At 47.4% G+C, this 27,463-nt stretch overlaps 1 protein-coding gene across 1 annotated transcript; it reads right to left on the bottom strand.

The window, feature by feature from the left end:
- Window positions 1–8: 8 nt before the first annotated feature.
- Window positions 9–17,717, bottom strand: CTPS1 (CTP synthase 1). The gene is made up of 19 exons (XM_064731559.1): window positions 17,570–17,717; window positions 16,950–17,126; window positions 16,461–16,631; window positions 15,732–15,832; window positions 14,130–14,246; window positions 13,430–13,513; window positions 13,095–13,175; window positions 10,957–11,108; window positions 8,992–9,124; window positions 7,519–7,607; window positions 6,682–6,776; window positions 6,143–6,205; window positions 5,371–5,414; window positions 4,591–4,687; window positions 4,314–4,369; window positions 4,133–4,229; window positions 3,756–3,900; window positions 2,613–2,703; window positions 9–1,465 (listed from the first exon to the last, which is right to left on the bottom strand). Exons 1-18 carry the CDS (start codon window positions 17,670–17,672, stop codon window positions 2,619–2,621), a joined length of 1,890 nt encoding a protein of 629 aa, XP_064587629.1. The 5' UTR covers window positions 17,673–17,717; the 3' UTR covers window positions 9–1,465; window positions 2,613–2,618.
- Window positions 17,718–27,463: the final 9,746 nt, after the last annotated feature.

The following is a 27,463-nucleotide window of genomic DNA, read 5'->3' as shown; positions in this document are numbered from 1 at the left end:
CTCCTCACTCAGTTTGTTACAAATGAGCATTTAATGACCGAGTCAGTTGCACAGTTTTGGCCAAAACAAATATTTCAGGAGAAAAAAACCCACAGAGTTGTGCTGCAGCTGAGGGAGGATCTGACCCAGGATGGCCAGGCCAGGGCAGGAGTGGGCAGCATCAGAGCACTGCAACTGAGGATTCCTGCCCAACAGCTGGAACTGGCACACGAGGAATGCTCCAAGCTCTCCAGGCTCACAGCAGCTTTACAGGAATATTTAAAACAAATGAGGATTAACACAGGGAGGAGATCACTGGGAGGGACAGGACAGGGCTTGGTTTGGTGGCTCAGCCAGGTCTGACCGTGCAGCTGCTGAAGTCTGAGTGTGCAACATCAGACAAGGGAGACACTTTCCTTCCTTTCTTTGTTCCTTTCTCCTCAATCAAGGCCCACACAGGGCAGGGAACCAAGGCAGTTCAGCCCCACACACCACACCCAGGTGGTGATCCCCTCCCTGAGGAACAGCCTTGGAGGAGAAGGGTTCCTGCTGCAGGAGCCCAGGACATGCAATGAGGACAAAAAGGCAACAAAAAGACTCCACTTCAAACCCATGAAAAAGCACCAGGAGCTGCAGTGCCCCAGGCCAGGGACACAGCTGAAGGCAGCAGTGGAAGTGGTTCAGTGGTTCACTCTGTGCTCACCTGCCCCTTGATGCAAGGGGTTGGAGTTTCCCAGCCCCAGGAGCACAGGGAGGGCTCACAGGGACCCCTCAGGTCTGGGTTTCCCTGGCAGCTTTGTTCTCCTGCCCTGATCCCAGCTCATCACATCCCTGCAGTGACACCTCAGCCAGAGCTGAGCATGTTCCACAGTAACACTGTTCCAGGAAGATCCTCCTGGTTATAAATTCATAGTGACAATGAATGCACCAAGAGCACCAGGTCTGCAAATGCTACTGAAAAAAAAATAAACAAAAAAAATCATCCCCTTCCCCCTTTCCCTGAAAAATAAAAAAAGAAAAACCAAACCAAAAAAGCTGCATGAAGCTGCCCAGCTCAGACACTAAGCCAGCCCCCAAAATCTTGTGCCATCCATAATTTCACCAGTAAGTAAAGACTGAGGAGGGAGCAGAAATACTGGAGAAAGCAGCTCCAGTGTCAGTGTCCAAGGCACCCTGGTGCCAGGCACTGCCTGCCCTGGGAAGGACTTGTGCCATGGGATTCCCCTCAACACAGCAAATCCCACAGCCAGCTTGCTTTGACCTCCAAGCTGCTGCAGCTGAAGGAAATCTGCCTTTGTGAACTCTCCTCCACAAATAACCAAGATCTATAGAGAAAATAAAGGACAGAAGAGCTGAGGAAATAAGGGACAGAACAAAAATTATAAACCCATAAGTTAGGAAAGCCCAAAGCTGAGGGTGTTGAAGCTGCTGCTGTAAGAACACCTGGAAAACCTAATGGAGACTCCTCTGTGCAGCAAGGACACACCTGGGGAGAGAAAAGGAGCAGGAATTACTGACAGGGAAGAGCCACAGCTGGAACTGCAGAGCATTGGAGGCAGAGTGTGGCACAGGGGCACCTCCAAAGGCACTGAACTGCTGCCCTGGCCATGGCTCCTTCCACACAGAGCACAGGCAGTGAGCACAGCTCAGCCACAGGCAGCACCAAAGCAGCATTTTCACTGTGCTGCAGCCCAGAGTTGGGTGACACAAATCCCAGGGGATACTTCAGTGAGACCAAGGCTCAGAGTATCTTTAGGATCAACATTTACAGGGAGAATTAATCCTTCAGCTGTTGGTGTTGTGGATCAGTCCCCTCTGGTCCCAGTGCTGTGCCCGGGGATGGGGAGCACTGCTGTGACACACTGGGGCTGGCCCTGCTTCCCCCTGCAGGTCACTCTGGAAGGGAAGGAGGGAAGGGCTGGAGTCTCCAGTGCCCTGGCACTCAGCAGTGCAGCCCACACACCCACAGGGTGTGCAGATGCTGCTCAGCTCCTAAAACCCCCTCACACACCAGCCAGAGCAGGGCAGGTGTCACATCCATGATACCCACTGGGAGGGAGGATGCAAATGCAAACTCTGCCTGTTTTGTTGGTGCAGTCTGAGTGCCAGGTTTTAGTGTCTTCTCCTTCCCAGGACTGTTTACATCCAGTTTTCACATCCCTGTAACCCTTAGAGAGCAGAGCCTGAGCCCTAGGTCTGACAGATCTGCTGTCCCACGAGATGGACACAATGGATGCTTCCAAGATGTTCTTTTACTATGGTGAGGGACTGCAAAATACTGAATTTCCTAAACCCAGGAACCCCTTATGCAGCTCTGCCCCTATTTCCAGGTGTGCTCCACTGGTGCTTTTACCCAAATCTAACCCCAAATTCCTCTGTGTGTATTTCTATTTTATTGTGTGTCACTTTGCTAAGGGGACACCCATCCCCAGCTGTTCCAGAGAGGCAGCACCCAGCCCTCAGCACAGCTGGAACAGATCTAAACTGTGCTAACACATCTGAACTGTGAGCACCAGCACATCTCATGGTCTCCATTATTTCTACCAAATAATGTGGGAATCAGTTGTCAGGAGCAAAGATTGGCCAAGAAATTTTTTTTTCCAAAGAAAGAGGCTGAGATAATGAAACATTACCAGGAATCAGTCGTGGTTTGCTGAAGGGAACTTCAGCTCTGTTATCTCCAGGTCAGGAGAGCTGCTGCCACTCCTGTCACTGTAGGTGTCCCTGCAGGAGTAAAGGATTTGGGGTCAGGGAGCACAAGTGCTTTAAATACAGATTAATTAATTAATGTGGGATGCTGCAGCACAGGGAAAACTTCAGCTCCTCTGCTGCAAGGAGCCATTTCAAACTCAAATGTGCAGAAGCAGAGTTAGAATATCCCTCCAGCCTTGGAGGCACTGAAATGAAAATGCCTCACACACAAAACTCCTCTGGACCACACCTGACCACTGTGATGTTGAACCAACACAGGAATCCTGTGGGGCAGCTGCTCTGCAGCTCAGCCCACAAAGCCAACACTTTAATTTTGGCACTGCATTTGCCTGGGTTTGATACAGACACTGCAAACTCTCCTCAGCATTTGGTCTGGTTTTTGTTTAGTGCCTGTCAGCACTCAGTGTGAGGAGGAGAACAGGTCAGTACCAAATGCTTGTTATTTCTTGCACAGTCCTGAGTGCCAAAGGGAATTGCAGGCACTGGGGAACAGCAGCACCATTAAATCCACCCAAAACACCACTTGCCTTGCAAACTGGAACAAAGAAAGCTGAAGTCAGCAGAAAAAAAATAAAATAAGAGGCTGCAACCACCAGGGCTGTTCTTTAAACCAGTAACAGGAACAAGTTTCTCATGGACCAGGGCTTGTTCTTTAAACCAGTAACAGGAACAAGTTTCTCATGGACCAGGGCTTGTTCTTTAAACCAGCAAAGGTTTCTCATGGACCAGCCTGTACATGGGACTGTGAGCAATGCAGGGAGAAGCCCATGAGGTCTCCAGTCATGTAAAAGAGCAGGCCCAAGCTCAGTTTCCTCAAAGAGCATGACTGACAGCACAAGGCTGCAGATCCTCTCCCTGAAGCCAGGGCCTCTCTGCAGGACAGCTCTGTGCCCCCAAAATCAGCCTCAACACACCAGATGTGGGCTTTGAAAAGGAGAGTGGAAAGAAGAGGGTGCAATACCAAGTTATCCCCAGGACTCTGTGCCAAGAGGATGCTCTGGGCTATCCTGCAGGAAGCAGCACCATCCTGTGCCAGCTCTGACTGGGGTCTGTGTGAAACCCACCTGGGGGAGAGCCTGCAGCCCTTCTGCAGGTAGTGGGTGAGCCTCCCTGCAGATGCCAGGAGGAGCCCAAAGTATGGGGGTGATGGCTTGATGGGCCTGGAGAGGAACTCGGGGTGATACTGAACACCAACGAAGAAAGGATGGTCTGAAAACAAACAAAACATTCCGGTCAAGGCTCTCAAGCTTGGGGCTGAGCTGCAGGTGAAATTCTCGTTATGCTGTCCATGAATGGAGAGTGACATGGGATTTTATTTTTACCATCATTTTATGGATGGAATCAAGAAAGTCAATGGGTCCCACATGAAAAGCTGCTCCATTCCCCTCCAAACACTTTCCCTTGTCCATCCCACACACAAACCAGCTGGTTAAGGACTCACCTTCCAGCTCAACCACTTCCATCCTCTCTCCCTCCTCATCCTGCCCCACAAACTTCAGACCTTGCTCTTCAAAACACTTTTTCAGTTCTGGATTGACCTAGAAAATCAGAAGCAAGACAAGCCATGATCTCTTGTGTCTGGATTGCACAGGAAAGCTCAATACCCACATTTGCATTTTTACCTCAAATCTGTGTCTGTGTCTCTCTTCCAAGAAATCATGATCTCCATAGAGCTTCCCTGCAGAAGTAAAATGTTCCTTAGAGCAGTGATCACAGCTTTTAACACATCCATTTGATCAGCATCCTTCAGAATCTGCCACTTCTGGAGGGAATTAAATTCCCTGATCCCCATTCCCCAGCAGAACAATCTGTGAACAGCTGCCATTCAGGGATGTTTGAACATCCCCAGGCCTCACTTCCCCAAGGAAACATTTCCAGAAGAGGCAAGAAGGGCCTTACTCATGATTGAATTCTTGGTTTGGAAGAGTGTCCTCCTCTTGCCAAGCCTCATTGTCCCACCCATCTGCCCAGGATTATGTTCTGGCATGTCTATGACCTGTGGAAAGAATTCAGAGGGAGGTGAGAATCAGGGAGAATTAACAATAACAGGCAGACTCTGACACATAAAAGGAAAAAAAATCCCACCAACATTCATGCAAAAAACCAAGGAAACCAGCCCAAGGAACAGAACAAGGCAGACCAAGAGAACTGGGGTAGCTGCCTGAGCTGTTCAGTACCTATGGATATTTTGTGGATATTCAGGGAACTTTCACAGAGGAAATGGCCTCAGAGTTTACAGATTGCACACACCAATACTGGGCTGTTTATTGAACTGCATTTTAAACAAACAAGCAAATTTATGGGGGAAAAAAATTAAATCAGACTTGCTCACCCTTTGATAAATAACACCATAAGCTGTTTTTTGACAAGTTCCTCACTTTGAGGAAGCCAATTATTATGGCAGACCCTGGACCAGAAACACAGAGCCTTCCACAATTGTTCCCAGGAATTCAGATCTGTCTGCAGCTATCATACAACAGTTAGAGTTGGAAGGGACCTTAAATCCCATCCAGTGCCACCCCTGCCATGGCAGGGACACCTCCCACTGTCCCAGGCTGCTCCCAGCCCTGTCCAACCCTGAGGGATCCAGGGACAGCCACAGCTTCTCCTGGCCATCATGCCCAGGGACGTGCAGGACAGTCAGGTAAGGATATCACAAATAAATCACCATAAACTCACCACTGGATGAGAAGTTTTGGGGTCAAACTCTGTTGAGTTGGCATCTGCAATGCAACATTCAGCAGTCAGGAGCACAGAGTGGCTCAGACCATGGCATCACCTCCAGGAGCTGCTGCTCCTCATCCCCAGAGCAGCCCAGGCAGCAGGAACAGGGCTGCCAGCACTGTTCAGTACCAATTCCAAAGGCTGCAGCTGCAGGATAAGCCACCCTCATTCAGGAAAAACACAGCTTCAAGTACAGAAATAAAGGCAGGGAAAGGGGAAAGGAGCACAATGGTCTGAGGAATTCCTTTTTCCTCACCCTCATTACTCCAGAGAACCAAAGAGGCTGAGAACTCAATTTAGCACTCTCTGAAGGGAGCTGTGTTAACAATCCAAGCAGAGGGGCTCAGAAGGTAACTCCACTCACTGGAGGAGCTGCAGCTGCTGGCTGCCTGAATTGCTGTTTGGGCTTCATTGCCACTGGCTGCAGTGGGAATTTGCCATGGTGTTTCATTTTCAGGAGCTAAGAACCTCATGTTGAGCAACAGGAAGTTTTCTGTCATTATCAGCATGACTTACTCCTTTGATTTTTATTTAAATAGGTTAAGGAAATTGCTGTTTTTACTTTGAATTAGCAAAAGAGATAGGGATTTTTACAGGTCTAAGTAAAAAATTAAACTGACCTATGAAAAACTTCAAATCATATTATCTAAAAAAGTCTAAAAAGTATCTAAACAAGTCACAGCAACCCAAGAAATGACCAAAGGCAGGAAGGGTTTTGTGCCATTACCTGTCCAACCAAGGACACTGCGAGCAAACTCCACCACTGCCAGCTGCATTCCCAGACAGACTCCTGTGGAAGGACAGACAGGACATGGATCAGGTCAGGACAGGGACCTCTGAGCCCTTGCTGCAAGCACACACACCCTCACAGAGGATCCTGAGCCAGAGGAAAACCTGGATGAGGCAGATCTTTGGGATTCAGGGCTCTCTAGTCCTGACAAGCTTCACTTCCCTCCCTTTCCCATCCCCTCTGCTCAAACTCCAGCTTCTCACCACAGACACTTCACTGAAATGCAGCCTTGTATTCCCTGGTGCCAAGATCACCACAGCCTGATGTGAAACATCCCTAGACTGCAATCCCCTCATTACACACTCCCTGTCAGCCAGCCCAGCCAGCTGTGACCACTCCAGAGCTAAGCAGGGCTGAGGCTGCACTCCCTGCTCATCCACACACCAGTGACGATCAGGGCAGCTCCTGCTGCAGAGCAGTACAGACACCTTCAACTTCCCTTCCTTTATTTCTGATGGATGAAACATTATTCTCACCTAAAAAGGGTTTTTTCTGTTTCCTTGCCCAGGAAATAGCTTGGATTTTGCCTTCTGTCCCTCGAACACCAAATCCACCAGGAACCAGAACTCCACTGCATGAGGATGAAGAGATTCCATTCAGCATGGCTGCCCCAAACCACAAATCACCTCCCTCCCATAAAATCCTGCCCTTGCAAGGCCTCTCTGCCCTGAAAAGGGCTCTGAAACAGCCACGTGGCAAGGCCTGGCTGCAGCAGTTTCACATAAAGAGGGAGAAATATTTCATAAATGCCAATTTTACCTTCCCAAAGAGAGATCCCAAATATCTCACAGGTTCCCATGCAGAAATGGTTCATGCTGTGGGACTCACACCCTGCCCCAAACGTGTTTGCAAACACATCACCCAGCCAGGCCCATGCTGAGGAAAGCCCAGTGTCAGGTTGTCCCAACACCAAACCCTGCAGGGGGTTCTTTATTCTGCTCTCACTCCAATCCTGAGGGGTTACAGGCCCCACTTTTCTTGGTTTTGTGCTAATTCTTGGCACTCCTCTGCATACCAATGCTTTTCCCCCTCTCATACTATTTCTGAAGAATTTGTTACCCCATTTACATCTTCCATCCTCACTCTGGCTTCACCTGTACCTTTCCTTCCTCCTGATTTCCTCTCACAGTTTCCATCTGATCATGCAGGTGTGCATATCCTCACCACCATGATCATTTCCCCCACTTATTTAACAATTCTCCATTTAACACCTTCTCCTAAATGTCCCTGAGAGGTGTCTGGGGCCTGGTCAGAATGTGCTGAAAACAGATTTATCAGACATTCTCCAAGGAAAGGGCCACAGCAGAACTTACTCAGCACCACAGAGCTTCTGCCAGGCCTCGTGGTACCTGACAGGCTCCTCCTGCAGAGTGTCTGGCTCCAAGTCAGCAGAGTCAATGTACTGGGAAGAAATCCAAAAAAAAAAAGATGATGAGATATTGAGACAGCATCATTCCTCCTGGAAACCTCTGGATTTGTTTCCTAATGGATTCTTTAGTTTTTTCTGGGCTGATTTCCCATCTGTTAGCCAACAAAACTCCTTTTCTCACCCCCCTGTTCCTGGTGCACAAACAGAACCCATGATTTCTGTGTCCTCCCCTCTCTGCAGCCCTGCTGGGACTCCCACCAAGCCCCTGAGCCCCAGCCTGTGATGTTCAGTGTGAGGATGGTGGGAGCATGGGGCTGTGCAGACACAAAGCACCACACAGACAGGAAAAAACCTATCCCTCTCTCATCAAATAAACATCTCCTTCAAGAGGCACTGCAGAAGAAATAGGCTATGGTGAAACAGGCTGCTGTAATTAAAGGGTGTTATGACAACGGAAAAAACCCTGCAATTTTTCCATTTTCTCATCTCCAGCATTCCAGTACCTCTGAACTTCTGGGTGTATTGGCAGGCTGCTAACCCTTTAAAAGAACAATATTGTCCTTCTTTTTTGTTTGTTTTTTGGAAGTTGCAAAACTACCAATCAGTTCTTTAAGTAACAACAGCTACTCAGTTCTTCAGCACAGAGCTCACAGAGCTCACTCCACTGCTGAGCCACTCAGACACAGCTGTGCCAGGGAACACCCACAGATCCACGTGCAGGGTTTGCACTTTACCAGTCTTGTTTTGCTTATCTTCACCTCTACTGATTTTGGAAGTTGAAAGGAAATCCTGACCTAGATCAGCACTGTTAAAAAGCAATCACCTATTTCCATGACTCACTGACATCATGGAACTGCTGGGCATTTAGAAATCTATTGAAATGAAAATTTAATTTCTAGCAACAGGTAGAATTCATATTTCACCTCTTCAGAGCATCCAGCTATGACCAAGACCCCTGAAAGCATCTGTGCATCCAAACCAACATGAAAACCTTAATAAAGCCTGAGGCAGGAGCATCATAAAACCTGAGTACCACAAGGTTAACAACAACAAAAAGGATAAAACAACAAAAAGGATATAAGAACAAAAAGAATTACTTGCAACAAGTGTCAGAGAAATGAGAGCAGAGAGTGCCACCTCCAATCCATCCCCCACTGTCACAGTGGAGTTTCCATCCATTCCAGCTCACAGGACAGGCTGCTTTGCTCTGAAGCTGCTTTAGGCCTGATAACAGCTGTTTTAAAGCTGTTATAATCAAAACAGCTGTTTTGATGCAAGGATAATTTGGATGTTCACTGGCTTAATCACTTCTCCCTTTCTGTCTATGGCTTTGTGAAAATCTGAGTCAGGATGGGCAGCAGTGTGGGTGGAAGCAGCATGGGTGGAGTTTTTCCCCCACACACAGACCCAGCCCTACCTTGATGTCAAGTTTGTGGTTGATGGCCAGGGCAGAGTGCTCCAGGGCTTTGATGACAGATGCATAGGAGTCAGAAAATTTGGTGTATTTGCCCACCAGGGCAATGGAGCACGTTTCAAGCAGACGGTCGTACCTGCAGGACACCAGAGCACACAGGTTATTCCAGCAGCAACAGGACAGGGATGGAATCTTCCATTCTCTTCAGCCTTCCAAGGAACAAACAAACTTTTCCTGTTCTCCTCAGTGTGTCCAGCAGAGCTGACGTCCTTGCAACAGTGACCTTTTACAATAATTAAGATTTAGAAACATCAAAGCGAGATCAAACCCAGAACAATGACTGAGGAAAACACTTGCAGAAAGCCACACATAAATTAACTCCTCTCTGCTGATGATGAAAAGCCACTCTGAGCAGATCCAAGCTGCCTTTTCAGGAAGCTGTATTAGATTCAAAGGCTGCACTGAACTCCTAGGAGAGGATCAAAGCACAGCTTGGTGTATGTTTGTACTGCACAGCATCTTCCCACGCTGCTGCTGAGCTCCTATCAGCAGCTCCACACACAGAAAGGATTTCTGCAGCCCTGAGGCTGTGCTGCCTCCACTCTCAATCCCCAGCACCTGGCAGCACAGGATTCACACAGCACTCCTGGCCACAGCTAAGTTTGTTTAAAGTTTCTCTCAGAATTGCTAAATAACTTCAGCCCAGCTGGTGACAAGGACATTCCCCATCAAAGGAAATGTTATTGACAGCGCTGGCTTGTGGCAGGCACAGAAATCAAGGAAAGCATCTAGATCTTGAAAATTAATTTCTTTTAAGAACAAAGATATTTAAGGCTTCAGTTGACATTCAAGCACTTTCTGAAAAGACTCTATTCACTATTTCCCCATGAATACTGATTCTATGCCTCAGAAGAAAAACCCCCACAATTCAGTTTCTCAATTTCAGACTCCAGTGTCCAAGGAGTCTCAGAACAGGTACCAAACACTTGTCTCACTTGCCTGAAAGCACTCTCAAAGATATTCTTTGACACTCCTGACATCTCCATATAGCTACAAAAGGATTTCAACACTTGGTAATGTTACTGAGAGATTTTTTTTTTTAATAAAAAGGGAGGGCAGAGCTGTCCAGCTGTTAATAACTTCAAGAGCTTTTAATAACTTCAAGCTGGGTTTGACTCACAGTAAACTTCCAACAGAAGATAAGGATCTCACTAAGTTTATCTCACAGGATTTTATGGAGAAAAGGCTGAGGGAATTGGGGTGGTTCAGCCTGAAGAAGAAAAAGCCCCAGGGAGAGGGGGATGTTATGGCAGCCTTCCAGCAAGAGGATTTATGAGAAACTTTTTAGTAGGGTCTGTTGTGCCTGGACAAGTGGTGATGGTTTTAATCCAAAAGAAGGGGGATTTAGGCAGATACAAGGATGAAATTTTGTACAATGAGAGTGGTGAGGCACTGGCACAGGTTGTCTGAAACCCATTCAGTTGTTTTAGCAGCACATTAATGAATGAAGTTCAGAGCAGTTCTTGCAAGCAAAAGAAACCCAGTTGGAATAAAAGTTCCCCATTCTAATCCAGTCAGGGTTTCTCTCTTCACCTCCAAGGGTCTGCAGGACTATCACTGCATTAAGGCTCAGCTAAACAAAGCAGGAGGAACAGAAGTTGGAGCTGTAGGATTTTTGGTTTCATCAAGCCTGACATCTCTGAGATAACACATAACTTGCATCTCCATTTGAAAGTATTAACAAAATTTTGTTATTTCAACATGAATGCTTTGGGAAGAACCTCCCACAGCAGCTGTGGAAACATTCAAAGTGCAGATGGGGCTCTGAGCAAAAGTAAAAAACCAATGTGAGCATGTAAGAACAGACTTGAGGAACAGGAAATGACACACATTATCTCAAACAATCAACAACCAAGAACAGAAATAAATCCTGAAGTGTGCTGCAGTGTGCCCAGCAGGGCAGCTCACCTGTCTGCCATCTCCTTCCACTTCATGAGCATCCTCCTGGGCTGCCTCTCGATGGGCAGGTCCAGCCTGTGCCTGAAGTAATCCACAACTCCCTGCTCCTCCAGCAGCAGAGGAACCCGGTAGATGGAGGAGACATCATGGACACAAATCACCTGTTCAGAAAATATCATTAAAACAGCAATCCAGTGCCTCTACAATCATTTTTACTCAGAGTATTCCTCTAGCAGAAAACCATATGACCACCTAAACTTCCAGACAATAACATTTTGAATAATATAACGTAGCAATGATATTTTATGAAAAATCATTTCCTTAGGATTTTTTCTCCTGAGAAGCTGAGAGGCCTCAGGAACAAAATGTAAACATTGATTATCTGGTGCTGTGGAATGCAACAGGTGCATCTGTGATTGGCCCATGTTGGATGTTTGTAATTAATGGCCAATCACAGTCAGTCAGCTCAGACTCTCTGAGCCACAAACCTTTGTTATCATTCTTTCTTTTGCTATTCTTAGCCAGCCTTCTGATGAAATCCTTTCTTCTATTCTTTTAGTATAGTTTTAATATAATATATATCATAAAATAATAAATCAGCCTTCTGAAACATGGAGTCAGATCCTCATCTCTTCCCTCACCCTAAGACCCCTGTGAACACCATCACAATATAACTATCAGTAGTTTAATACTGGTTTCCTTATGCCTGAAAAAGCCATTTCTTCAGCACTTGCAAGGCATTGCTGCTCCCTGGAGCCCCTTGGGAAGGGTTAGAACACAGTAACCCAGCAGGAGAGTCAGCTGCCCAGCACTCAGCAAAGTTCAAAGGACACCCCAGAGAGACTCCTGTGACACAGAATCACAAGTGAAGCTCCAGACAAACTGCCACAGGCACAGCTTCCCCCTTCCCTCACTGTCCTTCCTAACCAGGGCTCCCAGTCTGAGAGAAACCCAGGGCAATCTGTGACCCCAATACACTTTACAGGGTGCCCCTCATCCAATTTGGGATTACACAATTATGAGCAAAGAATTCTTAGGTCAATGAGGAGAATCTACATCAACAGTTCTAGCGCACTGAAATGGGAAAAGATGGCTCAGGACAAATGTCATCTGTCCATTAATAATGAACCTGTACTTTAATGATCCAAAACACTGGCAAAACTTCTTTAAATCTTCATTTCTACTGACTCAAATGAAAGCAGAGTTCAGTTCTGCACCAGTCAAACCTCCTTGGCTGCACATTTTCCTCTTTTACTGCTCACTTCTCAATCCAAGTGCAACAGCAGTCAGAGCAACAACTACATAGAACTGCATTAAACTTCCTGGAAAGGGACAGGAGCCAACTTATTCTGAATTCCTGGCCAACAAGAGGTAGATATTTTACTGATGACACATCAACATTATTGCCAGCAGTGCAGTGCTTGAAATTGCAGGACTCAAGTCTGGTCTTGCTATAGAGCAGATTAATGAAAATTACTTGACAGAACCTGGGATTATGAAGTTATACTCAGTCTTTCACAAAAAGACAACATTTTGTGAGCTCCAGCTGGATTGCAAAGTGCTAAAACTCAGCCTTACACACTTTTGATTATTTTCCAAGGTCCACCTTAGAATGTGTTACAAGTCTCAGTATAGAAAGAATCGTGCAAATATGGAATCTGTGCACATCACAACCTTCAAGTGAAGCACTGCTTCTCCCAAACACCATTTCAACCTCTCTGAGAAATCTCTCCTCAAGAATTCTTGGGCAGAACAATAATATTGTGAAAAGAGCAGAAGTACAGTCATATATCCTTTAAAACTAATTTTGGGTAATCTTTTCACCTCTAAATACTGGAAAATCTTGTTCTGTGTTCACAGAAGGAATGTGGAACTATAATTAAGGTTAAAACAGTGATTCAGAAATCACCTTGGATTCCATAAAATCTTATACCAATCACCTTACAAGAAAACCAGGGTGCTGGCACAAAAAGAATTGGCTTAGCAGCAGGTTCATGTGTCAGGAAGGGAGGTAAGACAAAGCAGCAAATGAATTATGCAGCTACCAAAACACAGAGCTGGAACTGCTGCACTAGACAAAACCCCCCTCAGCATCTGACAAACAGCTCCAGTATTTACTGCAAGGAAGCACAGACAGCAACCCTCACCTGTTCTGGTTCAACATGACAGAACATGGAAATCTTTTCTTTTACTGAGGTATCCAGTGGAGTGGAGCACCTGCAAACAATCTAACACAGCAGCAACATCAGGGTTGTGATGCAAACAGAAACACCCAGGCATTCATAAAACAAACCTCTAGAAAGAGCTGTCTTTGTGCAGACTCTGATTTGAGAAAAAAAAAAACAACCCACAATTCAGTTTCTTTTCCTTATTTATCACCACTATAGAAGAGTTCTCATAGAATTACTTAGACAAGACTGCTGCAGCAACATGCTAGATTTTAGATTTAATGCCACAAACTTTAAAGCTACACAAACCTTACCAGATCTGGAGAGAGTCCCAGACCTCTGAGCTCACGAACACTGTTCTGGGTGGGTTTGGTCTTCTGCTCCCCTGTCGAGCTTGGCTGGCCAGAGAAGAGCAGTGGGTGCATCAGATTGTGATAAGCAGCAATGATTCAGCAGGTTAATATCTCAGACATCTCATAAAAACTTTGACTCAGTTCTTGGACAATTCACTTGAACCATTTAATCCCCAGGACTGAGAGCAACAGCAGGAACCCAAACTCCAATCTGCCCACTGGAGTGCAGGATGGAAAGGGACAGAGAGCCTGAGGTTTATCCACTGCTCCTTCCAAATACCTAATTTTTGTGTTTCTGATTTTTCTTTATAAATCACCTGGCCTGGACAGAAGGGGTTAAAGGGAGAAGAGAACCAACATTGAGCACTCCATAATTATCAATTTGCTCTGTCAAATCCAGTTCAGTCTGACACAAGGAATGCTCATGCTGCATTTCTGCAACTCCCAAGCCTTTATTACACATTTACAATCTTTGAAAAGTTGTTTTTAAACTCCTGTGAGACTTTTAAAATATATAAACATAAAATCTCTCTACTTCTTCCAGAAGTTGATATATACACAGAAATACAGAAGTAACAGCACTTAAGCATTTCAGAAATACCTCTTTAGGAAATTTTGGACTGAGGAAGGTTCTGCCCACCAGTATGTTTCAGATCCTCACCTGGGGAACCAGGCTGACATGAATGGTGCAGAAATTCTCTCTTTTGGCCTTGAACTGGAACTGGCGGAAGGCCTCGATGAACGGCATGCTCTCAATGTCACCCACGGTGCCCCCGAGCTGCCAACACACACACACACACTGGGAGTTACTGCCAAAACCTGCTCAAGGTGCACACTAGAGACATGAAAATACATAACTGTCACAGAGAAATGAGGGCCTTTGCCGGGGTCGAGCCATTTGTCGGTGAGGGGAGACTCAGACACTCAATATGAGTGATAAGCAAATTCCATTTATTGAAGAGAGCATCAGACACTTATACAGCGAGTAATAAGCTTATGAATATTCTGTAAGCTAAGCAATCTATTGGTTAAACTATACCATCAACTCTTCCTCATTCCTTAGGGGTTACATCTCTCTTTTCTCATGTCTCTTTCACTGTTTGTTATTATACCACAGCTAGGCCCAAGGACACTGCTATCTGTGCAGGTGCAGGACTTGGAATTAGCCATGGTTTTGTACTTTTCCATTTTCTAGCAGCTAAATTCCCAACACATAACAATCTACTCCAGGTGCTACTCTACTGTCATCATTTCCCCACAAATCAAAAAGCCACAAGAAAAACAGCTTCCCCTATGGGCAGCACCTCAGAGGCATCAGCTTGACTTCTATTTTCTAGTCAGAGAAAATAAAATGCTCAGATGTGAAAATTATGATTTATGAACATTAGGTGGCACTGAGAAGCAAAATTTCTGTTAAGTTTTAGAACTATACAGAGTGGACACGTGCAGGAACAGATGCAAGACAGACAGTGCCTCCTTGGTACCTGAGATCTGGGCCTGTGATCCTGGCACACAAATTGGCTGCAGGCAGAGCCCAAGTCACCCTGACCTGGGCTCTGTGACAAACTCCCTCTCCTGTGTTAGCACATCCCAGCAGCCAGCTCAGCACTGCCAGAGCCCTCACCCTGCTCTGTGTCCTTCTGGCAGCAGAATGTTCCATAAACACCCTGAGAAGTGCCACCACTACCTTGTGCCACTTCCTGCTGCAGGTCTGTGCTTGAACTGGTCACTGGGAGGAGGAAAGACAACAATCCAGAGGGGGATTTACCTCCCCTGCCTCCATCCACCAAGGGAGAAGAGGGCACAGCACAATTAACTCAGACTGGAATATTGAGTTACAAGAGCTAAAAAATTCATTCTGTAAGTTAATTCATAGAATATCCTGAGCTGGAAGGGACCCAATGAATCCAGTCTAAAACCCTGCACAGATTCCCCAACAATTCCACCCTGGAGCTCTGGGAGTGCCCATTCCCTGGGCAGCCTGGGCAGTGCCAGCATCCTCTGGGCAAAGAACCTTGCCCTGATCTCCAGCCTAAATCTCCCCTGACACAGCTCCAGCTGTGCCCTGGGGTCCTCTGGGGCTGCCCCTCATGAGGCAGCAATTCAAAAGATTAATAATTGAAATTAACAAGGGGAATTTTTAACCCATTCAATAACACACCAAGTTGAACATTTCTGTAAAGCAAAAATGCAAAATATGCAGATAGATCAGTTTACTGCATACAAGAAACAAAACTGCCTACTTTTAAAAAAAGTTACAAACCTCAATCACACAAACTTGGGGTTCAATGCCATCTTCATCCACAGGAATCCGTGCCTGCCTCATCACCCATTCCTGTACGGCATCTGTGATGTGGGGAACAACTGGAAAAGAAACCCAGGCAAAGGTTAAAGCCCCCAGACATTTCTCCTTCTTAACTCATTAGAGAGCAAATTACTGACAACCACTAGCCAGGGCTTGAGCAGGAATTTTTGTCTTTAAAGAACTGTGCATTTTTGAAGTGATTATTCTTGGCTGTGATTTTCAAGGGCCTTGGCAGGAAATTGAACCCTGCCTTAATTTAAACACATGTAAGCAACGTTTCCTTTAAGCTGAAAGAGTCAAGCACAAACTGTTCTTTGCCCTAAATAGAGAAAGTAACACTGTTTTCAACTGTTTGTAAAAGTCCTGATGTCAACCAGCTGTGCAGAGTGGTTAAAAAGAGAAGGGACTGATCTGATACTCACAAATCCTTTGGGTTTTCTAATGACATGAGTTATCAAAAGCATTTACCATTTTAACCAGCTAACAAACAACCCCAAAGTGCATTGGTCTGAAGTCTGTTCACATTTATCACTGGGTACATTAGACAGCTGGACCCAAGTCCAGCACAGTCCAAACACAGGCAGGATGGTGCAGAGCCTCAAGCAAAGATGAAAGGCAAAAGCATCCAGCCAGGGTTGAAATACACAGAATGCACTTTTAAGCACCAGGAAAGAAGTTTTGCATCACCTTGGACCGTTTTGCCAAGATAATCTCCTTTCCTCTCCTTGTTAATGACATACTGGTAGATCTTCCCCGTGGTCAGGTTGTTGTCTTTGGTGAGTCGGATATCGAGGAAGCGCTCGTAGTTGCCGAGGTCCAGGTCCACCTCCCCTCCATCATCCAGCACAAACACCTCCCCTGCAGGCACAGAAACAGGCACACGTGTCGGGAACATAAGGAAACTCCTTCCCTGATTGCCACAGCAAGCTCAGGAGTGGCGAACAGAACTAAAAGCCTTTATAAGCGAGAGGAGCAGCGCTCTGGGGACCGAACCCCTTCAGGCAGCAGCAAGAACAGGCAGAGCACATCTGTGCTGTGGGCACAGCAGCCGGCCCGCAGCGCTGGCAGGCTCAGGAGCAGGCACAAAGGCTCGTACAAAGGAAACGATTCACGGCAAGCCAAGGCAGCCCCGGCGCCACCCGGCAGCCCCCGACACCGAGCCCGCGGGGCACCCACCGTGCTCGTACGGGGAGAAGGTGCCGGCGTCGATGTTGATGTAGGGGTCGATCTTGATGGAGGTGACATGCAGCCCGCAGGACTTGAGGATGGTGCCGATGCTGCTGGCGATGATGCCCTTGCCGATGCCCGAGATCACGCCGCCCGTGACCAGGATGTACTTCATCTGCCCCGAGCCTGGACACGACAGACACCGACCGGCACCGCCTCAGCGCGGGCTCTGCCGGGGGAACGCGCCCCGGGCGCTGACACTGCTGACAGCGACCCCCGCGCCGGTGCCCTGCCCGCTGACATTGATGACAGCGACCCCCGGGCCGTGTCCCGCCCGCCGCTGAGGGCCGGTGCCCTGCCCGCTGACACTCCTGACAGCGACCCCCAGGCCGCTCCCCGCCCGCCGCTGAGGGCCGGTGCGCTGCCCGCTGACATCGCTGACAGCGTCCCCCGGGCCGTGCTGAGGGCCGGCGCGCTGCCCGCTCCTCCCGCCATAAATTCCCGCCACCGCCGCCCGCGTGGCCCCGCCGCCAGGCCCGCGGAGTCCGCGTGGTCCCGCTCTGCCGCCCGTCCCCGGTCGTGTCCCCCCCTCTCAGCGCTGCCCGGATGGTCCCGCCCGCCGCTCTCACCTGGTGCCGCCGGGCGCGCGGAGAGCGCGCGCGCGGGGGGAGCGGGCGGGAGGTGCGGAACGCGCGCGGCGCCGCTCCCGGCCGGCTCGGCTGGGAACCGCATGAGGCCCAGCGGCACCTCTGAGCATGCGCGGGGCGGAACGGGAAGGGGGCGGGCCCAGAGCCTGAGGACGGGGGCGTGGCCGGAGCCGGCATAGCCCCGCCCTCTGTCCCCCCCCTGGCCCCCTCAGCCCTCATGGAGGGGGGGCACGGCCGTGGGATCGCGGGATGAACTGGGATGGAAAAAACCTTTAAAATCATCTAGTCCAACCTATGAGCTAACACCTCCTCATCATTTCCCCAAGTGCCACATCCACACCTTTCTCTAACGCTTCCAGGGATGGGGGCTCCACCGCTGCCCTGACAATCTAGGCCAGGATAATCTTTCAGCGATGAAATTCCCAATATCCACCCTGACCCTGCCCTGGCCCAGCCTGAGGCCGTTCCCTGTGCTCCTGTCCCTGTTCCCTGGAGCACAGCCCGACCCCCCAGGCTGTGCCCTCCTGGCAGGAGCTGTGCAGAGCCACAAGGGCCCCCTGAGCCTCCTTTGCTCCAGGCTGAGCCCCTGCCCAGCTCCCTCAGCCTCTCCTGGGGCTCCAGACCCTTCCCAGCTCCCTCAGCTGTGCCTGAGATGGATTCTGTCACTGTTGGTCACATTTTCCACTGTCCGTGTGTCCTGCCAGCGCATTTCCCCACGGACATGTCCCCTGGGTGTTGATAGCTCTGTGATGTCTCTTTGCTTCCCAGGGCTGTCCCCTGACTCCTGGCACTTGGTGACCCTGCACAGGAGTGCAGTGCCTGCTGCCCCCTTGGAGGAAGCATTTGCTTTCAGAATTACCTGGCCATGCTCATTTGTTCCTCCACAAAGGACTCTTCCTGTTTTCTGCTGTCCCACAAGTAGCTCCTAAGTGGGAAATTAAAAAAACAACATTTCCAGCACCTTTTCTGCAGAATGGTGGCCACGGGTCTGGTGGCAGTGAGATGGGTGACAGCAGCAAGGGCTGTGTGTGCTCGGGCTGTCACTGTCACTGCCTGGTGGCACATCCTGATAAGGCACAGGGAGGCTGAGCTCTCCCTTAGACATCACAGCTTTTCCCATTTCATGAGTGAGGCACAAGATAAGTGTCTTGTAGCTGAAGGGAAGTCCATTCTTGTGGAGATGTGTGTAACCTCGATGGGAGCATTAACTTCAGCACACACAAATCCTCTTCTCAGTGCCTCATTAAAGGCCTCAGGGCTTGGACATCCCGTGGTGCTCAGGAGAGAACTGCACTCAGTGGGAGCTATTGTGAACATTAAATGGTGTGGAATAACAGTGACCCAGAAAAGTCAGATCACAAATATTTCAAGTTATGCAAAATTACATCTGCTTTTTGCTGAAGTGGGTGAAAGTGTATGTGGATATGTGTGTTTCACCCTTAATTTTGCCCTGAATAAGTTTTGCCCTCACAGTGCCTTGTTCTCAGCTCTCAGCAAAATACAGACTGAATATTTCCCTTTCAGAAATGTGAAATGAGATGAAATGGATCTGCTCTGTTTATTTAACAGGATTTGATTCACAACAAAACAACTTAACTGGAAAACATTGCTGGGAGGACTGGCATAGCTGGGGGGAATGTTAATGTGTTACTGGGATTATGCAAGGAATGAATAGACTGGAATCCTCAAACACTCACTTGAACTTCCTTGCAGTTTAGGGGACTATTTGTACAGGGAAAGGCTTATTGTCATGTTACTTTAATATAACATTAATGACAGTGATAATAATAAATTATATATTATGTATGACAGTCAGGACAGCCTCCTCTTACGTGGTCCCTCTTGAAGGTGACTGGGTGACCTGTTGCAACAAGATTTTGAGACTGAAATACCATTTTCAGACAGTGACTCTTTTCTCTGTGACCTGTCAAAGAAGTGGCTGAAGATGGCCCTGCACTGGAATGTTCCTGCCAGAATATCCAGAAGCTTGCAGACCCCCGTGGGGCTGCCACCCCACCGCTGGGCAGCACTGCAGAGAAAACACTTTGTCTTTATTGTCACCAGTGCTGCTTATCACCACAGGTGTCTGATATGTACATTTAGCACCAACATATCGTTTTGGGTGGGTGTCAGCTCATGCTCTTCTGACCGATTCCTACTCCAAATGCTCTACACATGCCCCAGGTGGCAGCAGTGTGGCTGAGGACATCCCTGTCACCATCCCCATCCATGCTGACCCCATCCCTTGTTAGCAGCAGAGGGCTTTGCAGAATTCTGGTATCACCAAGGACAGACAGGACATTTGGAATCACAGAATCCCAGGATGGTTTGGGTGGGAAGGGACCTTAAAGGTCCTCTTGTTCCACCACCTGAAATGGGCAGGGACACCTTCCACTATCCCATGTTGATCCAAGCTCTGTCCAGCCTGGTCTTGAACACCTCCAGGCAGAGCATCTCATGTGCTGCTGAAGTGCCCTGGGCATTTCTGTCTCTGAGTACCTGTGAAAAGCTGCAAAATCTTGGCTGATTTTTAAGTACAGAATATTGCAGACAGCTAAAAATCAAGGCATGAGGGTGATTGTCAGCTGCCTACTCCAGATTCACCCTCAGCTCTTACTCTGTGACTGCTGAAGTGGTGATGAAATAGTTCCTGCTGTGACCCAAAGCCTTCTGAAAGGCTTCTTCAGTGGTTTGGGGTGGGAGTTCTTTCTTAGCAATGCAGGTGTGTACTATCTGAGGTAGGATAGGGGACTTCCTTCTATAAAGGTGACTGTAAAACTCCCCATTTTTAGGTTCTTCTAACCAGCTCCCATCAGCACATGGTTCAAAGCCAGGATCCAGTGCTTGAACACACTGGGAAAGCTGTTCTGTGTTTGATTTCCACTGGTTTCCAGTGCTGATCACTGGGTTTCACCTCGTGATTAATATAAACTTCACAGGGGTGATGTGGAGTCACTGACAAGTGTCAAGCACTGTCCAGTCCCACTTCCACACAACAGGATGCTCCCTGTGAGCCTTCTGTGTGGCTCCTTGAGGTCTCCATTTGTAGGATTAATCAGGGTTTGTATAAAATGTTCAAATCCTTTTACTAGTCTACACTTGTGCTCTGAACTGGATCAAGTTTTCATCTAAGTGCAAAGTAAACACATCTGTTACCCTGAGCAACCAAAGGATCTTAAATAAGATACAAAATTATGTAGGAACAAGAGCTGTTACTACATGTACAGAAGCACAAATCTGATGAGAAGCAGCTGAGAGGATGAGTGACAGAACAAGGGAAAATGGCCTCAAGTTGTGCCAGATTCAGGTTGGTGTGGGAAGTTCTTTCTTAGCAATGCAAGCAGCGTGGGAGACTCATCTGGGAAGTGTAAAGAGGAATTGCCACTTCATGAAGTGTGAAAATGTAAAACTGCCTGATTTTGTAGGTTCTTCTCCATAGCTCCTGCTGGTTCATCAGCCTGGCCTGCTGCACCTGAACTGTCGTGTTTGATTTCCACTGGTTTCCAGTGCTCATCACTGGGTTTCACCTTGTGATTAATATAAACTTCACAGGGGTGATGTGGAGTCACTGACAAGTGTCAAGCACTGTCCAGTCCCACTTCCACACAACAGGATGCTCCCTGTGAGCCTTCTGTGTGGCTCCTTGAGGTCTCCATTTGTAGGATTAATCAGGGTTTTGTAAAACAAATTCAAATTACTTTTACTAGTCTACACTTGTGCTCTGAACTGGATCAAGTTTTCATCTAAGTGCAAAGTAAACACATCTGTTACCCTGAGCAACCAAAGGATCTTAAATAAGATACAAAATGATGTAGGAACAAGAGCTGTTACTACAAGTACAGAAGCACAAATCTGATGAGAAGCAGCTGAGAGGATGAGTGACAGAACGAGGGAAAATGGCCTCAAGTTGTGCCAGATTCAGGTTGGATGTTAGGGAAAATTTCTTACTGAAAGAGCGGTCAGGCATTGGCACAGGGCACCCAGGGCAGTAGGGGAGACATCATACCTTGGAAGTGTTCAAAAAATTAGTTAATGTGCCACTTCATGATATGGTTTGTGAACAGGGTGGGATTCAGGCAGAGGTTGCACTTGATGATCTTGGAGGTCGTTTCCATTTTTAGCTGTCCTGTGGTTTTGTGTCTTGTGGCTGCTCTTGCCCTGCTGCACTCTGTCCTCTCCGAGATCTCCACTAGATGGTGGAATGCACCAGTAAAAGAGTTTGTGCAGTAACAAAGGGACACCGTCAGGCTGTGGTGGCACCCGTGGGGATCTCAGAGCTGCTCTCAGGACCAGATCCTGGAGCACCACACGTGCCCTGCGTGTTGGGGGGCATTTGGCAGCTCCCCTCTCCATCAGTCTCTGCGGTGCCATCCCAAACCCGCTGGGACTGAAGAATTGTGATCCTTCCACAGGTCTTGATTCTTTCAGAAAGGGAGGTTTCACCTTCAGGCCTCTTCCTCTCTGCTTCCTTTTCTCCATGGAGAAGAGCTGCCTTTTTCCTAGGGGGAAATGAGTGAACCTCTGGTGTGCTGCAGAGCTCATCCGTGCTAGGAAGGGAATGTTTTGGCTGGAGGAGTGTGAATAGGACAGCATGTCACCAAAGAGGGGGGATTGGGGAGGAAAAGTTCTGCAGGTGCAGGAAGATGTGTGATGGGGATTAAAGCTCTCAAATCTGTGTGATGGAGCCAGTGCTGGCCTTGGACAGAGAGACCAGCTCTCAGCCCTCAGCCCAGCTCATGTCACAGTTCTGTGCCTCAGTTTCTCCTGTGTTAGATGAAGTCAAGGATTCTGACCTTTTGGGGACAGTCTTTTGTTATCTACAATGAACTGGGCATCAGAGCTCTCTGTTTTCATTACTGACTGGTGGGATTGTGCCCTCTGTACCTGGAGCTGGGGAGTTGAGGCTTTAGCTCCACTCATGGCACTGTCCAGGGCAGGGGGCTGAGCCTGCACTGTGCTGGTTCCCTCATTTCAGTTAGAGCAGCATGTCCTGCACACAGCAAAGGGACATGTGCCAGAGCCAGCTGCTGCTGAAGGGGTGACAGGAGCTGCTTGAGCTGCTGTCACTGTTTGGCCAGCCTGCTGAGGGTGTAGGCTGCAGGCCTTCATGTCTGCAGAAAGACTCATGCAGATTTGATGAGTGGAGAAGCTGTAGAAACAGAATGAAATAAATTAATTAATTAAACAGAATGTTTTCCTTTAACAAATGAAGTTTCCTTCTCTGAGGGGACTGTACTGGTGGTGGTTTTGCCCCCTTTCCAGGGGGAAGTGTCACTGCCCAGAAGCTTGGAACAAGATTTCCTTTAAAGTTCCCTCCAACCCAAACCATTCTGTGATTCTGTGATTCTGTAACACCTTTTTTCTGAGGACAGCAACCACACAGACCATGTGAAGCCTAAGGAGTGTCCTCAGTTCCCCCAGTGCTCTGCAAGACTGCATTTCCAGCTCATGCATTCTGGAGAGGCCAAGCCAGCTGCCACAGAGTGTGTTACAAAGACATGCAAGGACAAGAGGCAGGATTATCAAGAGCTGCTTCTCTCTACCTGCATGACTGAGCAAAATTTAATTACCTCTGCTCTCAGGAGAGATGCCTGGCCCTTGTACATGAACCATGAGATTTAGGTTTGTAACGATTTGCAGTGCTGTGACAGGTCTGTGAGCCCTGCAGCCTGTAGGGTGCCTCTAGTAGAGACCAGGGGAAGCTGGGACAAGGACTCTGTAGTGAGTCATGCAAGAAAAAGAATAGTGTGGGGAAAAGAGACCTGTTACCCACAGGAAGCATGCTGGTTGGCTTTTCCATTCAATCATCTGCCTTTAATGTTTTTAGCCTGTCATATTTCCATAGGTCCATTTTCATCTGCTTCTTTGATGCTGTGGGCTTGACTGTGGGTTTTCTCTAGTACCCAAATCTTCATTCACTGACTGTTGTGTTTGTATTTTCAAGTATTTTCAAGCCTTGTGTTTGTATTTTCAAGTCTTAAGTTTGTATTTTCAAGTCTTAAATTTTATCTGCTGTCAAGTAGCACCTTCTGTTCTTATTGGCCAAGGACACTAATTGTTCCCTGTCTTTCTAACAGCAACAAGGAGCCATCATAAAATTATCTCACAGAGCTGCCCTTCAGTCATGGTTGTGGTAATGAACCAAGTGTTTAAGAAAAGGCTTGGTCCAGAGAGATGAAGGGATGGGGTGAGAGATGTGCAGGAAGATTTGTTGAGGTGACCTCACCCTGGGATGTCAGGGTGTGCCTGTAGGTTCACAAACAAACCCAAGCCATCCCTGCTGCTTGTGACCTTGTCAGTCAAACCTGTTTTGATGTTATGATGAAGTGCAGGACAGGTTGCCTGTCTGGGCATTTGGTAAATGGGCAGAATTGCTGTGGTGGCACCTGCATGGGGGCAGGAATGTCACTGCCAGGCACAGAACAGGGTCTCAGTGCTTAGAAAAACAATGCACTCACCCAGGGAGGGTCAGCTTCAGCAAACCTGAAGAGCTTTTCAGGGCAGGAACACTCAGCAAAGCACTGAGGTGCCAAGAGGCAAAACAGGTTTTGGCCTCGCTATTTGCCACATACCACACATAAACAGAGTGTGGCCAAGGTTTACATTAATGGCAGCCAGGTGTGCCAGGCCCAGGGCAGGAGGGGAGGCACTGCACAGACACACAGGGAGGGGTCTCATCTCTCCCAGAGTTCATATCCTCAACAGAAAAGTCAGGGAAAAGAATAAATGTGATTTTCTATAGCATTTTCCTTGAATTAAAATACACAACAGTAAAGTAAAAGCAGGGCAACCCTGATGAAGGGAGAAATGCTGCATCTGACTCCATTGATATCAGGAGGTTAATTAATTACTTTATTATACTATATTATTCTATATTACACTGAATTTTTTAAGTACTTTACTGTACAAAATTTTGTGACTGTCAGCTGACAGTCCTGACACACATACATGGATTTAATTGCTTAATGATTTAAAACACTTACACTAGAATTTAATTACTAATTTCTTTTAGGTAAACATTTTTTTACAATGTATTCTACTTGTTCTAAAACACAGGAGCAGTAAATGAGATAAGAATTATTTTTCTTTCTCTGATGTTCAGAGAATGTGAATCCCAGAAAATCCTTGGGAAGTTGTGCCTTGCTTTTCTCTGTGAAGAGAAATGCACCCACACACCAGAGCCATAGTTCCCCCAGCACCTTTTTGGCTCTCAGCACATCTTAAAATTGATCCATGAGGGACATTTTGAGGTACCATATGACAAAGTCCAGGACAGAGCTGAGCCCTCTCCCCACACATGGACTGTGAACCATCTGGTCAAGTCCAGGTTATCACACACAGAGGCCACCATGGCTAGAAAATCAGGTGGGACCATCCATAGGAGACCTGTGTGTCACAGCAAACCACTGTGAGGGAGCACCAGAATCCCAGAGGTGCTTTGGGGGTGTGAAATTTTACCTGTCCCTAATCCAGGAGGTTTTTGTGATGTGTCAAAGACTGGAATTTTTTAAATACTCTTTCTCTGTCACACTGTGAGTGTCCCATCAGCTCACTGACCACACCAAACAGCCCAGCTGGAGTTCACTTAAAGCTCTGCTCAAATGCTTCATTTTTCTGTCTTTAAATCTGTACTGACAATATTTGCATTGTAATGATTGAACTCTGCTTTCACCTCAACATTTGCCTTGTAGCAAAGGTGAATTCTGCATAACCAGAGAATATCTGAGTCTTCCCATTTTCTAGGAACAGTCTCACCTCAGTGTGGGACTCAGCTCTATTCAAAGCATAAGGGAGCTGCTTTTTCCCAATACTACACAGCAAGGTTTGGAGCTGCAAACAGGTAACAGGGTGCAAAAAGTAAATTTTAGGGACTAGGATCAGCCAGGAAGCTCTCAGAAAATGTTAGGTTCTCCCAAAAGTTTGTAGATGCCTCTGAAAAAAGAGGAAGATTTTTTATACTGGCAGGTAGTGACAGGAAAAAGGGAAATGGTTTTAAATTGATAGAGGGAAAGGTTAGATGAGATATCAGGAATAAATTCTTCCCTGTGAGGGTGATGAGGCCCTGGCACATGGTACCCAGAGAAGCTGTGGCTGCTCCATCTCTGGAAGTCCCCAAGGCCAGGTTGGACGTGGCTTGGAGCACCCTGTGACAATGGAAGGTGTCATGGTTTGACTAAGAAAGAGTGAGAATTCTGAGAAGCTGTAGTCAAACTAATGAAGGTTTTGAGTTTGAGACTGGCGTCTGGTGTGGCCAGTGGAGTTTGGACACACCTCTGAGAATACACAGAAGTTAAAAGCAAGGCACTGCCTATGGCACTTCTTCTTTTAAACATCGCGGCGAAGAGTTCAGATCTCTCTCCCCCGCCCAGCCTGTTGCTGCTGGGCGGGGGAGGGGCCGCCATGCGGTAGGCTTGGGGCCTAGACAGAGGTGGGGGTTGAGGAGGCTTCGAAGATAGAAGAGTAGAAAGTCCCACAAAGTCAGCCCTCGGGCAGCCTCCCCCCCCCCCCCCCCCCAGGAGAGCAGCCAGCCAGAAGGAGAAGGGAGAGGAAGACTGCCCGGCCGGAGCGGCAGCGTGTAAGCAGCGTGCGTGAGAGTCGCTCTGAGACCGACAGTAGAGACTGAAAACTTTTAACCCTTTCTTGCATGATTAGGGCCTTGCAAAAATGCTAATCCTCCTCGAAGCTGAATAAGAAGGGAGATGAGAGATGAGATGAGACAAAGACTTTAGCCTGAAGAATGTAGAGATGATTAGATGGGGAGAGATGATTTAGAGTAGCTTTTTAGCTAGACTTTTCTCGTAGCTATAGACTCAGTTGTTCCTGTGACACAGACTGCATTTAGGGGGAGGCAGTGCCTCAAAACCAGGAAGGTTCTTCGTGAAGACCCCCCGGCCCTAGGGGGTTAGAAAAATATGGGGGGGACAGATGTCCCAAAAGCAGAGACTGTGCCTTTTTAGAGTGAGACAAGGCATCCTTGAAAGACAACCCTAAAAGCAGCTCTGGCCATGTCTCAGTGGTGAGAGCACTGAGCATAGAAAGAAGATGTCACAAGCGGCAAATAGACTTTCCGGGCGGTGCCGAAGTGACAGAGAAGCACACGAAGTTTTCAGTGTGTTTCCACGAGAAGCCTATAGAACGAGAAAGACTCCTTTCCTCTTCATGAACTGAAGTTTGAGTATACTAAAGTGTCGTGCCAGGGCTGGGCAGTTAGTGTTTTTTGAGAGAATGTATCAGATTGAGAAAGTCAGAGAGTAGAGAAGAAGAAAGTTTTTTTTGTAAAGTTTTCAATTTCTTTTTTTTTCTTTCCCTATTTTCCTGTAGTTTAAGTAATAAAGTGTTCTTTATGTTTAAGTTAGAGCCTGTTTTGCTTATTCCTAGTCACATCTCACAGCAGACACCAGAGTGAAGCATTTTCATGGAAAGCACTAGCTCTGTGCCAAGCTCAAACCATGACAGAAGGTGTCCCTGCCCATGGCAGGGGGTGGAGCAGGATGAGCTTTCAGTCCCTTTCTATCCAAACTATTCCATGGCCCCGTAATTCTGTGATCTGGGGATGAAGGCACTCAGTGTTTGCTGGAGGTCCCATAGGATTTCTTGTCACAGACATCTTTTATGAAAAATCCTTTCCTTAGGATTTTTCCTCCTGAGAAGCTGACAGGGCCTCAGGAACAAAATGTAAACATTGATTATCTGCTGCTGTGGAATGCAACAGGTGCATCTGTGATTGGTCTCATGTGGTTGTTTTTAATTAATGGCCAATCACAGTCAGCTGGCTCAGACTCTCTGTCCAAGACAGAAGCCTTTAGTTATTGATTCCTTTTTTTTGTATTCTTAGCTAACCTTCTGAGGAAATCCTTTTTCTATTCTTTTAGTATA

The sequence above is a fragment of the Zonotrichia leucophrys genome, chromosome 23 (assembly GCF_028769735.1).
Source record: "Zonotrichia leucophrys gambelii isolate GWCS_2022_RI chromosome 23, RI_Zleu_2.0, whole genome shotgun sequence".
In the NCBI taxonomy this organism is placed as follows: Eukaryota; Metazoa; Chordata; class Aves; order Passeriformes; family Passerellidae; genus Zonotrichia; species Zonotrichia leucophrys.
Note: the sequence above shows the minus strand (reverse complement) of the source record. Positions and strands in the feature narration are given on the sequence as shown.